Here is a 13256-nt window from a genome sequence, read left to right on the forward strand (position 1 = left end):
ATAGACGGTTCCTGGCAATATTATCATTCGTGTGCAATGTAGACGTTATATCAGTTCAGGACAAGCAACGAGAAACATCACGCCAACATTCATTCGTGGGTATAATGTGATATCTATCAGACTATCCCGCAGTGACAAATGACATACATCGCACGCCTTCAAAATAAAAAAAAAAAAAAGGGCAAAACCTCCGATTTGGAGACAAAAACACGGTAAATGCAAGTCGTCGCTCTTCGCCAGAACCTTCAAACACCAATCGCTAGTAAAGCATCATCGATGGCATGTCGTCAAATCATAACACATCTTATCATAACAATCCATACATGATGAGCTCAGCACCACCTTCACCCCCTTGAGGCATGAGAAACCAATCCCGACTACGTCGAGAGGAAAAGCCATGCCCCCCTGAAATATGCCTGTGCCAACAAGGGCGCAAGATGAATCTCTGCCAAAGAATAGTGCACGCCCGCTCGATATCGCAAAAGGCGCGAAGAGATTGTTGTGTATTGAGTGTGGACGAGACGCACCTTGCATCCATTTAGCACGAAACTCTACATCAAAACAGATGCAAGAGTCGCCAACTCGGCAGCATATTTCAGGCTTTTTTCACGTTTTTAAAGCCTTCTTGTTACCAACCATCCACATCGCAAGTGGACTCGGAGTAACGGCCCGTTTTTTCGCCGGAGCTGCTGAATATGTGAGCGAACTACATCGGCAAGGAAGGGAATGATCATAGCAGTGATTTGCGGGAAACGCACCTGCGGGCTTCTTTGGTTCTTCTGGTGGGGGAGCTGGCGCAGACTCTGCCGCAGGCTCGGGCGCAGGCTCGGGAGCAGGTTCTGGCGCAGGCTCCGATTTCTTTTCAGTAGATTCCGGAGGGGGATCTGGCTCCTTCGGTTTCTCAGGAATGGGCCACATGTGCATTGTCACTGTCCAATCCGGTTCCACCACCGTGTCCCAGACCTGCGGAAGTATGATGTCGCCATTAGGTCCTACCAAGTCGTAGTGACCCTCAGCAACGTGTGGCCCGATGACTTCAATGTGTAGGAAAGCTTGCTTGATGAGTTCTTCCATCCCCTAGAATGCGATCAGTAATCAAAAAAAAAAAGGGCAACCCGCGTGCTTACCTGCCACGTGTTGCAGAGGTGGAAGGGGAAACTGAACTTCCTGCCAACCGCATCCTTGAATTTGATCGGCTTCTTCTTCTCTGGCTGCGGCTGGTTAAGCTTGGCCTTCGCCTCCGCGGCCTCTTCTGCGGCCTTTCTCGCTTCCTCGGCAGCTTTCGCGATGGCTTCATCGGCAGCTTTCTTGGCCTCGGCAGCTGCGGCCGCAGCCTCTTCCTCGGCAGCCTTCCTGGCTTCGGCAGCTGCGGCTGCGGCGGCTTCCTCAGCGGCTTTCTTGGCCTTTTCCGCTTCCTCCGCCGCCCTTTTCTCTGCCTCTGCTTTGGCCTTGGCAGTGGCCTCCGCTGCTGCCTTTTCTGCGATAGCCTTCTCCGCCGCAGCTCTCTCCTCGGCCGCCGCTTTCTCGGCAGCCGCCTTCTCCAGCGCTGCTTCCCGCGCCGCGTCTCTAGCTTCCCGTTCTGCCCGTTCTTCCAAGATCAGCTTCTCCAGTTTGGCAATAGCCTCATCTTTCGCATTGTCCGACTGGGACTTTTCCGATGGCGTGGGAGGCTTTGGGGGAGGCACGGGGGGATATTGCCCAAAGTACGGTGGAACCATCCCGTTTGGTCCTACTGGGAAGGCGGGGTTAAATGGGTAATAACCGTGCGGACCATAAGGAACTAGCTCCGGGGGGCCAAATGGTGGTGGTCCACTGAGAGGGCCAGCATGGGGAACCGCTGGCTCCGGAGGCGGACTATGATCGCGGCTTCGATCGCGAACGTGGCGTCTCGGGGCATGTGGATGATGAGGTGGAGGTCCTGGATGAGGGTCATGCTGCCCGAGGAAAGGCGGTGCGCCTGGAGGATGATGTTGCCCAAAATGCGGTGGATAGCCGTATGGCGGTGCTGGAGGCGGTGGAGGTGGTGGACCATTTCCATACTGGGGTGGACGATTCATGTGCGGTAAATGACCAAATCTCACGAGTTGATCTGATGAAGGATGAGCAAATGGTGGTGGCGGTGGAGGAGGAGGAGGGTGGGGGTAAGCATTGTACGAAGGCCCTGAGGACGAGCTATGTGCGTAACCCGCCATTACCCCGGGGACCCCAGGTCCCCAGTACCGCCGATCAGGATGCTGTCGATGGTAAGTTTCGACATATTCCTCGTCCTCGTCCTCCTCCTCCTCACTAGACTCTTCACTTTCAGGCGGCGGACGGTGACGCCGCGGCCGATGATGATCCGGTTCGGGCAGGATGTCCCGTCTCGAATACCGGCGGCTAGGTCGCGTGCGCGAGCTGTGAATCGCTCGACGCGACCGGGCGGGCCGAGAAGCAGAGCCGGAGGGCTTTATTTCGTCGGGGTACTGCAAATGTGCCCACTCACCATCAAATTCCGGGTAATCGTGGCTTCCCGTGGCCGAGGGAGGAGAGACCTCGACGCCGGACGACTCCTCGTCAGTCAATGACGAGTGATCCGAATCCACAGAACTCGTGCTGTCAATCGTGATATTTACCCTACAGTCTGAATGTCAGCACTGCATCGCGGTCACAGAAACACGGACAGAATGGAGAGAATGACCCACGTCATGGATGATTGGTTTTGAGAAGGTCCCGGTTCTGAGTTCAGAGAAGGGTGGGAGAAACCCAATTACCAAGGTTGTCACCACGAGGATCTGTTGTGGGCGAAGCGAAATAAGCGAAAATATGGCACTCAAGGGGTGGCGGTTCACGGATTATTGTGTGGCTCGAATCTGCAGGACAACGACAAACCAAGTGACCAAATGGTTCGGAGTCCCACCTTCATCCTCCCATCGATGGATGATGGCCACGCGATATTGAGGAGGATCGCCGGGAGAATTTGGACTGTCGGGATTAGACGTGGTGTCTGGCGGCTGCCATACGACTGTCCGAAGGATGATATATGGGATCGAACACTACGGAGAATGAGTCAACTGCAGGCGCAGGAGGCTGGATATAATTATAGCGGAAACGGGGGCGTAGAAAGAAGATCAAAAAGGCCAGTTGAGGAGATTAGTCAGGAATTGCTGCAATATTATATAAAGAAATAGAAAAAAAAAAAATGTGTGTGGGCTGGAATTGGAAAGAACGAGGCCCATGTAAGAGAGCAGAAAGAGAAAGAGCGTCCTGCTGTGTTGGGCGAGGCCGGTGGAGTTTGGGCACAGGCACGGAACGGCAGGAGGGGCTGCGGTCTTGGATGGGGAAAAACCAGGGAAGGTGCATACCCAGAGATCTGGTACCTTCCAAAATTCCGAGATGGGATGCATCGGCTTGTTTTCGATCTTTCTTCGAAGATCCCTCCGCGGCTTTTGGGCTTCTCTCATTCGCACCGGGGCGATCGTGCGGAAATGACGGGCAGAGAAGCACTGCAAATGGCTTCTGGTATAGGCCGAAACACAAGTTTGTTCGCGACGGCCGTTGTTGAGCGGCGGTTGTCTCTTGCTGCCCAAAGGCCAGCCGTGGCATGCCCCAAGCAGGATGTGGCCCAATGATGGTGCGTTCCGAAGGGACCAGCAGCCGCCTCATCGAAGGGAATGGTCAGATCTCCCGCCCTGCCGACCCAGAACCATGCCAGGACAATCTTGGTCCCAAGACATGGTGGCCTCCGAGGACTCCGTGCATCATTCCATGTCTTCCTGCATGGTGGCTGTAGCCGCATTCATCACTGCGTCCAACCAGGACAATCGGTATCGGCACGACCAGTGGATCGATCTGGCCGAAGACCTGCGCGCCTGATGCGGATGGCGATTCTGTCGGTTGAACGAAATGTCGAGCCACACCGGAACCATTGCCTCGGAATTGACATCTCGCCGTCGCCATACGCTGCTTGGCTTCGGCCGTGGGAGGATCAACTGCGGGCAACTACATCTACAACTTGCTTAAGAGGCTTCATCGTCCAACCTCAGCAGGGTCTGGCATGGAGCACCAAGATTATATTTCACATAGCTACTCGTACATCGCGTACTCATTGAACAGAGTGCATCGCTATTGCAATGCGACGGAGTCCAGGACTGAAAGCATGCGTCAAAGGCAGAACTATGTACCACGGTTGTTGGCCGAACTGGGCTCGCGCTGAAGGAGTTCCTCTAAAGCTTTCAATTCCGGCCGATCCGGATCCTGTGGCTTGCGCATGTCAAGCAATTTTTGGGCCTTTTCCCTTGCCATTCGGTTCAATCTCTCGATGACTTCCGTCGACGGGACCTGGTCATTGGTAGGGTACCCAAGGTAACGGGACGTCGCCTGTTCAGCTCCGTCAGCATGCCCGGGAGCAGAGACGGGGTAATGGTGAGTCACCTTTATCAGCCCATACAAGCCTCTCGGGTAATCGTCGCACAGTTCAAGGCTCCGGCAGAAATGGCGGACAGATCTTGCCAGATTCTCCGAATTTGGACCAGTAGCCTCCGTTCCCGATGTGGAGATGTAGAGTAGTTCACCCAGACGCGCATGAAGCTAATTTCGGTCTCTAGTCAGTCCCGATCGCAGGAAACAGGTCGCCCGAGGCGAGGCACCTACGTTCCAGGAATTCGGTGCGACGAGCAGCGCCTCCTCCAGACTAAAAATCGCTTGGGCGGACATGCCCTGGGAGTGATACAGCTCAGCCAGTTCACACCAGGCCTCCGTATCGGTAGGGAAAGCCTCCAGGTAGTCAACTAATGCTGAAATTGCATCTTCTTCCCTTCCCAGCGATCGTAAAATCGCGACTCGACGTTTGTGGATGGGCTGTCGGGATCATCATCAGCAAGAGTGGGCATTGTACGCTGCAGCGTGACACTCGGAAAAACGGACCACATTGACTGGGTTCTCAGCAAGAATCTTGTCGTACTCGGAAAGCACTGCTTCCAAGGAGCGAGCATCCTTTGCAGTAGCTTCCTGATATAGTCCTTTCAAGCCCATTACCCTTTCATTCGCTGGCCCGAATCGCTCCGTCAAACGATCCAGCAGCTGCTGCGCCGATTCGTCATCGCCAACTCGCAGACAGGCTAAGAACAGTCTCTCACACGTTAGCCATCGTTCGGCGTCGTCCGACACACCGAGGGGGAACGGTAGAGTTGTCGACTTCTTCGCAAGGAACGAGGGCGCTTGTTGCGCGAGGCGAAGGGCGGAGCCTGGATCCGAGTCCAGGACGCTGCTGGATTCCCTCAAGACGGCAGCGGTCATTGGGACATTCACATTCGAGTTCGGCGCTGTTCTAAACGACGAGCTGATACTGGGAAATGGAAAAGTCAACCGATTCTCATTCAGCTATTCAATGATATCCCAAGCTGATCTGCCCAGAAGGTAGTGTAATGGGAGACCTATGCTCCGCAAGCTAGCAATGTAAGGTATAGGTATGTAATACGCAGCGTTACCAGGCCTCTTTACAACGTTTACAGTTCGAAGAGAGATGAATATATCCCCCACCGAATGTTTTTGATGCCCTCTTGCAGTTCCTATTGCGATTTTGATATCAAGTACAGCATTTCCCACGACTCTCAAGGCAGCGAAGAGAAGTCAATGGGAACGTGAAGCAAGGTGAGGTACCGTTCAACAGCGTAATTCATGATACGGACGGTACCAATAACGTTGGTGCTGTATTTTACGGTATTTCACCCCACGGTCTCTCCGCAGATTACATAATTTCCTGTAACCCGCAAGTGAACCAGCACGAGAACGAGCTCTCTCCTGTCTGCAGACTGCTAGCGGTCGTCAGTGGGCTTTCGGCGAAGACTGGACATGGCACGACCTATAGTATAAGCTCCAGTCACTCGATTCGGGCAAGTTCTCTGTCTTGAGCTTCTGTTAGCATCATGCAGCCATCTCGTCAGGAAAACCGGTCGACAACAAGAGTTTCATGACACGGAGAAGAGTGCCGCGTTCATCGACTCTGCAACACAATGTGCGCATCATCCATGGCCTTTCGTTGTAGGCCGCGCTAATGACAGCTGTTGGCAGGTTCGAGAAATCACTCTACGACCTCATCAGAGGTCTCCGAGCCCACAAAGGGAGTGAAGCCGAATACATCCAGAGCAGTCTGAAGGAATGCAGATCGGAGATCAAGTCGCCAGACATGGGTCAGAATTGTATCATCGGAGCGCGAGCAGGCTTTGGTACTGATCGATCTTGGGATTATAGACAAGAAGACCACGGCGCTTCTCAAGTTGATATATCTCGAAATGTTCGGATACGACATGTCCTGGGCCTCATTCCATGTTCTGGAAGTGATGTCTTCGGCCAAGTATCTACAGAAACGAGTTGGGTACCTCGCTGCAGCACAGAGCTTTCGGCCCGATACGGAGGTCTTGATGCTAGCGACGAACCTGCTCAAAAAGGTTCGGGACACCCGTTCATCACTCGGCGCAGCAGCAATCCTGATACGGGACAAACTAGGACATCATTTCCCCATCTGTTACCAATCTCTCACTTCCCCTCTCAACTCTGCCGCACATAATCACGCCTCCGCTCGCCATGTCTTTGCTCCCCGATCTTTTGCCGCGGCTATCACATTCGAGTCCCGCAGTGCGAAAGAAAGCCGTTGTCGGGTTATATCGCCTTGCGTTGGTTTATCCTGAAGGGCTACGAGTGGCATGGCCGAAGATAAAGGAGCGATTGATGGATCCAGATGAAGACAGTAGCGTGACAACTGCTGTCATCAACGTTGTTTGCGAGTTGGGATGGCGAAGACCGCGTGATTTCCTCCCTCTTGCGCCCAGATTCTTCGAGTTACTTGTTGAAGGTGGAAACAACTGGATGGCTATCAAGATCATCAAACTTGTCAGTTCTCGCTCTTCTGGGAGGCTCGATTACAGCGCACTGATATCAGCTTGATAGTTCGCGACTTTGATTCCCCTGGAGCCTCGATTGGTTCGAAAGTTACTTCGGCCCTTGACGAACATCATTCAAACCACTACTGCCATGTCACTTCTCTATGAATGCATTAACGGAATCATTCAAGGAGGCATACTCGACGAAGCAGAGGGGTTTCCAGAAGGCGATGAAGTTGCCAGTCTCTGCGTCTCCAAGCTCAGAGGGATGGTGGTCATGGATTCCGACCCAAACTGTAAGTCTTAGATGGTGGTTTTAATGCGCATTTCAATATCTTGACTGATCTTTGTTTCCAGTGAAGTACGTGGCGCTACTTGCTTTCAACAGAATCGTGCAGTCGCACCCAATGCTCGTGGCGAGGCAACAGGGCGTAATCATGGATTGTCTTGACGATCCCGATATTTCAATTAGACTGCAGGCTCTCGAGCTGGCCGTGCAGATGGTTACAAATGACAATCTTCAAGAGGTGGTTGAACGCTTGCTCAAACAGCTCAGAACAGGACAAACGTCTGTCTCAAAGGTCGAGGCTTTGCCGGACAGACCAAATGGCAAAGAAACAAGTAACGAAGACCGTGGGGTGACGATTGGGCCTGACAACCATACACCTCCTTTCCCCAGAGAGTACAGAGATGCGGTGATTCATAGAATTCTTGACATCTGTTCGCGCGACAATTATTCAAACATCTACGACTTTGACTGGTATGTGGATGTCCTGACCCAGCTGTCACGACTCCTGCCGCCTCGTGATGCGAGCTCGGACATGTGCCATTGCGACCAATCGTCGATGGACGTTGCTTCTCGCATCGGAGCAGAGCTTCGCAATGTTGCAGTGAGAGTGAAGGCTGTTCGCGGAGAAGCTACCCGAGCGGCGGAGTCTCTCATAACCACCTTTGACCAAAGCACGAGGCAATTCCACATGGCATCCTATGTGGGTGTCATTGGGCCCGCTGCATGGGTCGTGGGAGAATACGCCGAATACCTTTCTTCGCCCGAACTTACCTTGAGCTCATTGATTGCCGAGAAGAACACTACGCTTCCCCCGACTACGCTCACTCTCTATCTTCAGGCGATACCGAAAGTCTTTTTACGGTTGGTCGCTGGGAGATACGAATACGAATGGAACTCTACTCGTCACTCTGAGTGTTCGCTATTGCTCGGCCGCGTAATCGCATTCCTAAAGTCCCTAGCAAGCCATCCTGATCTGGATGTTCAAGAACGAACAATCGAATTTCTCGAGCTCTTCCGTTTGACAAAAGAGGCAATGGGCCCGGGGACAGCAGAAGTTCACGAGCTCCCCTACTTGCTGACATCAGTGATTCCAAACCTTTTCAGAGGGTTGGATCTGAATCCCGTGGCCACAGATGCCCAGAAGAAGGTTCCACTCCCCCAAAGCCTAGATCTTGATGAACCTATAAATCATGATTTACATGTCGTTTTGGACCGGTCGGACAGTTCGTGGATGGAGGATGGAACCTACAGAAGAGCTCGAGACTTCTACCACATCCAACACGAACCCACGATAATATCGCCATTTGAGCCGCATTTGAAACCAGGCGCCTTTGACAGATTCTCCTACGGAGACGATACAATGAAACCGAACGATGAGCCTGAGAGGCTCGCGAGACTACGGGCGGAGCGAAAGGATCGTAATCGAGATGATCCCTTTTATATCGGACAGGATGAAGATCCACTCCGAAGAACAACATTTCACCAAGTTTTTGCTTCTACCAATGGAGAGGATCTCGACATTGACTCGATCCCAATCATCAACCTGTCCATCGAGAGTGGCCATGATAGCTCTCCTCCGCCTGTAGACATTCCACGCACTGGCAAAAAAAGCCGTCGCAGGGAGAAGGTTGAGGTCGCCGCTGATGAGACCCTCGATTGGGATGGAGGAACTTCACAAGAAAGTCCTGCTCAAAGGCCAGAAGACACTTCGAGGCCAAAACGCAACCTCCTGCAGGTGGACTCGAGCGGTCTAGATCTCTTGTCCCTCGAAGATGATCCACCCGGAACAGTTCCTCAGCCATCCATCAAGCCCGATGAGGATGCTGAGATGAGAAAGGCTATGCAGGAAGTGGAACGGTTTCGTTTGGAGATGCAGAGAGCCTCTGAACGAATGTCTGCCGAAGGAATTCCCTCTGAAGGCACACTGGTCAAGAAGAAAAAGGGGAAAAAGAGATCCGAGAAACCCACGACGACCGTTAAAAAGAAGAAAAAGAAACAGGTTCCTACCACGCAGGACGAGGCAACTCTATCGGCATCTGCTGAACAACAATGATCTTCATAAGGATACATAGAGGATATCATGTTACAGGCAGGGATGGTAATCTACACGTCCTCATAGGATCGGGATCAGAATCCAGTTCAGTATAGGATATTATTTGGCATGGCAGATCCATTGACCCGATATTACGCAGGAGCTGCCTTGTAGACAACGAATTGTACCAAACAAGAACCAGTCGAGAACCCAGAAAGTCACATGCGCCATCGCCAAAGAACCTTGAACTTTACTCGGCCCACCAAGACGTATTCGACCAGAGAACAACACGTCCAACAAGAGCCACGAGAACCGACGAGCACACAAGTGTTGCCAATCTATGGCTGCTTCATCGAGAGAAGAACGACGAAATGCTCGACCAAAGCTCAGGGACTACTCGGAGCAGCTCGAACACCAGTCCACCGCAAATCGCGAAAGCCAGCAACACTGGATGCATCAGCAACTTGTCAATCCTGCAACGATCCCCCCAGTCACACATACCTATCCACCCAGTGGAAATGGGTGCTTTGGGTTTCGGTGCACGCTTGGTGACGCTCTCAGGCTTTCCGCGTTTGGCCGCCTCGGCCCTGGCGAATCTCTCGTTAGCTAGCCTTTGCCGCGGTGTTTGAGCCTAAATATCACTTGTTGTCAGCGCCAGAAACGGTTTCTCGACCGGGAAATACTCACCATTGTGGTCAATTGCTGCGTGGTTCAGAGTTGTAGATGCTTTGCTGGCCATTTCCATGGAGATGGTGTTTGCCCTCGGTAGGACGCGTTTCAGGAGTGGAGACCTGGCTCAGATCTGGATTACTCCACGATCTCTGATTGGTCTGCTTCAGAAGGATAGACCATTCCAAATATGGAAAAGTATATCACGGAGTCGGGAGCTTGTCCGGACTTCCGGACCGTCTCAAGTTCTCAACGGCTGCGATTCACATGCGTCTTGGCCAAATTTACTACTACTGTACCTTTGAATCTGCCTGTTTGATGCAATGGTGACGGTCCTTTCAGGACGAGTACTTCCCGCAAGTATGACATTACCGACCTACCTACGATCACATATGTAACCTTCTACTCGTAAGATCCAATGCCTACTAAATAAATAACCAACCTCGTGTCGTTCATAATCCGGTACAGCACACAGTGGTGTAGTGTACTCCGTTCGTACTACTCGTACACGCTAAACCTTAAATGGTTAGGATTTCTGTGGTAAAAGCGCTTCATCTCAGCCCATTTTTTGGTTTAGCGTGTTCCGGCTTGTGTAATACTAGTGCTGTTCCGACTTGGGGGATCTGTAAAGTACATAAGTAATATTTACGTAATCAAGTGTTCCGACTTGGCCAAATTTTTGTTCCAGTGAATTTAATTTGTTGGTACGATTGTTCCGGCTTCTGTCGTGTCCCGTTTTCTGTCGGATTACGTTATGCTTCTCCCCGACATCCTGCTTCCATACCAAATTGCCAAGCCTGTCGCTCTCTGGCCCCAATTCTTGATTTCCGTCAAAGCATTCATTCCGCCCGAGAACCTGCTCCCATTGTGTCGCCTCTCCTGCATCCCGGCGAAGGTCGATTACTTTGTGCCACGTTAACGCTTCATGCTAATTCGACGAGAGAATTAATGGTCCAGTTGCCTCGTAGATCACGTAATTTGAGAATACTCCGAGGTAGGGAGTACTAGTCTGCTACAGTGGCAGAAAACCTCCCGGGGCCTCTTTTGAAAACGGTTCTTTTCGTTTGCCCTCTTCTACCACGGACGGGAGCAAGGGAACGGTGGATGGCTTTTGATATGTGTTCATCATTGCGAATGACCAACGAACCATGGTTCGCGAGTTGATCGAATCTCTACATTTTAAACAGTAGCTCCAAAATTGGGATTGTGCTCACTGCAAGTCTGATTTCGATAACAATTCCACTGAGCAAGATTGCCAAAGTGCATAGGTAACATTAGCGGGATGACAACGTGCTGAAAGAGTCGTACGGAATCCAGATCTATGACGAAGAAGCTGATGGTGATTTATGCAGAATTCAGGGGATCCAGGACACCACTAATTGATCATCCACCTTCCGATTCTTCGGTCTCTCAAGCGTCCTCCAGTGGATGGCGGCTTAAGGGTTGACAACCAAGAGAAAAGGTGTTCTAGATAATTCAGCTCAAGAATTGCTGCACTGGCCGCACGTCGCAATTATGATGCATAATGGTATATGACTTCCATAGTGTCATCGAGCGAGGGGGCGCTGCCCAAGCTTAGTATATAATTGCCATTAGCCTCATCATTAAATGAATCCCTCAACCGGCCTAATTTTCAAGAACTTTGGACACATGGCTTCGCAATGAACCTTTTTTTTTTTTTGAGAATGGGGCATATGCGATTGCCTTGAGATGAGCTTATAAGGACCCGGACGCTGTAAAAAAAATACCCACTGCGAGAGACCGTTGTCAGCACCGCTATATGACCAGCTGGCCTATCTAGTGTGGCTTTGATCAAGCGCGGCTCTAGCGTCCTTGATTAGCCGGTTGGCTAAGCGGAATTGGTCGACTATGTCTATTTAATAGTTTCGCCGGTGCCACGAGCATGTCGCCCTTTTGGCCCCTTGGGTGGTCAAGAGCCATCTGAAGTCTAGTTGCCCATTGTGCCGAAGTGATCTTCCGGATGGATAATATTCGAGATGACCATTGTTATTTACTACCGGTTACGCGCGCTCGCAGAGCACGGGAGCATGCCTGGGACGTCGGTGTTAGGCGATTTCCGCGCTGAACGCTGAGAACACAAATGCAACGGCATCGGAAGTTCGATTGCGGTGTATCTATCAAACACGTCCACAGACATCGAAGAGGATTACGATTTTCCCTTCTCATACCTGCCTTCGAGTTGGCTTCGGTATAAAGGAGCATCGACCTGAAGGAAACTGTTGAAACTGACTTTCATGGTGCCTCTGGTGTTTCCAGGTCGTCAATGGTGAATACCGACTCATCGTCCGACAGAGACTTCATTTGGCGTGAAAGAGACCGGACGCGGTGTTTTTTTTTGGTCTCCAAATGTGGGCGGGGGACCAAGCGCGGTTGCCTTCGCGGGCCCACGTTTGCTCAGAGTCGCGGAGGGATTTTAAAAGCCCCCTGCGCGACTGGAAGATTCGATTGTGTGTCATGGTTTTCGCTCAGGAGATCAAAGTGGCTCTAGGGCTGATCGGGAGAGGGTTGCAGCGGCCGCAGGATCAGCGGAATTGACACGCTGCGAAGCATGCAAATTTGGCACAGTAAGACTGCGCCGAACAATTGACGACAGACAAGCGCGCATGCGTTGAAAAGCTTGACACCAACTCCGGGGTCGCGTGCTATACTAAGTAGGTTGCTTGCCCGCACTGCGCTGCTTATGTGCGGGCACCCCAGTTGTTAGAAGGTGTCGCCGTCTGCACACGGTGCGACCCCGCCCATCACCTTCGGTGCACTGACTCGTCGTTGTTCCATCAAGTGCAATGACTTCCACCAGGCCAGGTCGTTGCGATCGGTTTACTTCCTCCACAGTATGTCGTCAATTGTTCAGAGCGCGCTCTTCGTGCATAGCATGCATGCTTGGGAGCGTGCAGATTTCACGGATCCTCCGGCCGCTGCAATCCTCTCGCGATCAGTCCGTCCCCGAGTCCGCTTTGATCTCCGAGCGAAAATCATCACTCACGATCGAATCCTCCAGTCGCGCAGGAAGCTTTAAACCCAACCCCTCTGCAACTCCGAGCAAGCATGGCAAAAACGCCAGCATTAGACGATCTGTATCGCACCAAGACCTGTCTGTCGGACGTCGAGTCGGCATCGTCCATTGAACTCGAAACACCAAAGAATGGAAGGAAGTCAGTCAAACTGCTCGCTTCATGTCAATGCCCCTTAATGACCGGTCAAGGTGAAGGGGATGCATAGATAATTGACCGTGTTCCTCTTTTCGGCCTTTTTTCGTAGGAGGAGTACGAGTTTCCAGGCCCCCCGCGGGCAGCGCGCGCCAAACCACTAGTGATGTGTAGAATTCAATAGTTGATCTTCCTGGCACCACAATATTATTATAATAATTGTAGATCCAACTAATCCGAAC

The 13256-nt window shown here is 51.9% G+C and overlaps 4 protein-coding genes across 4 annotated transcripts; 1 reads left to right on the forward strand and 3 right to left on the reverse strand.

Annotated features, from left to right (window-relative positions):
- Positions 1–606: 606 nt before the first annotated feature.
- Positions 607–2686, reverse strand: VTN31DRAFT_545 (uncharacterized protein; the record flags this gene model as incomplete). The annotated part of the gene is made up of 4 exons (XM_069405950.1): positions 607–686; positions 759–1077; positions 1128–2613; positions 2682–2686. 4 exons carry the CDS (start codon positions 2684–2686, stop codon positions 607–609), a joined length of 1890 nt encoding a protein of 629 aa, XP_069263401.1.
- Positions 2687–4152: 1466 nt separating this feature from the next.
- Positions 4153–5274, reverse strand: VTN31DRAFT_546 (uncharacterized protein; the record flags this gene model as incomplete). Its single annotated transcript, XM_069405961.1, has 4 exons — positions 4153–4356; positions 4411–4566; positions 4630–4836; positions 4903–5274. The coding sequence occupies 4 exons, from the start codon at positions 5272–5274 to the stop codon at positions 4153–4155; spliced, it is 939 nt and encodes a 312-aa protein (XP_069263402.1).
- An 889-nt stretch (positions 5275–6163) lies between these two features.
- On the forward strand, positions 6164–9199 carry VTN31DRAFT_547 (uncharacterized protein; the record flags this gene model as incomplete). Its single annotated transcript, XM_069405972.1, has 5 exons — positions 6164–6167; positions 6229–6425; positions 6484–6867; positions 6925–7153; positions 7215–9199. The coding sequence occupies 5 exons, from the start codon at positions 6164–6166 to the stop codon at positions 9197–9199; spliced, it is 2799 nt and encodes a 932-aa protein (XP_069263403.1).
- Positions 9200–9527: 328 nt separating this feature from the next.
- VTN31DRAFT_548 (uncharacterized protein) lies at positions 9528–9868 on the reverse strand (the record flags this gene model as incomplete). The annotated part of the gene is made up of 3 exons (XM_069405983.1): positions 9528–9625; positions 9680–9809; positions 9866–9868. 3 exons carry the CDS (start codon positions 9866–9868, stop codon positions 9528–9530), a joined length of 231 nt encoding a protein of 76 aa, XP_069263404.1.
- Between the last annotated feature and the right edge of the window lie 3388 nt (positions 9869–13256).

Source organism: Thermomyces dupontii, assembly GCF_041956625.1.
Source record: "Thermomyces dupontii strain NRRL 2155 unplaced genomic scaffold VTN31scaffold_1, whole genome shotgun sequence".
Lineage (NCBI taxonomy): Eukaryota > Fungi > Ascomycota > Eurotiomycetes > Eurotiales > Trichocomaceae > Thermomyces > Thermomyces dupontii.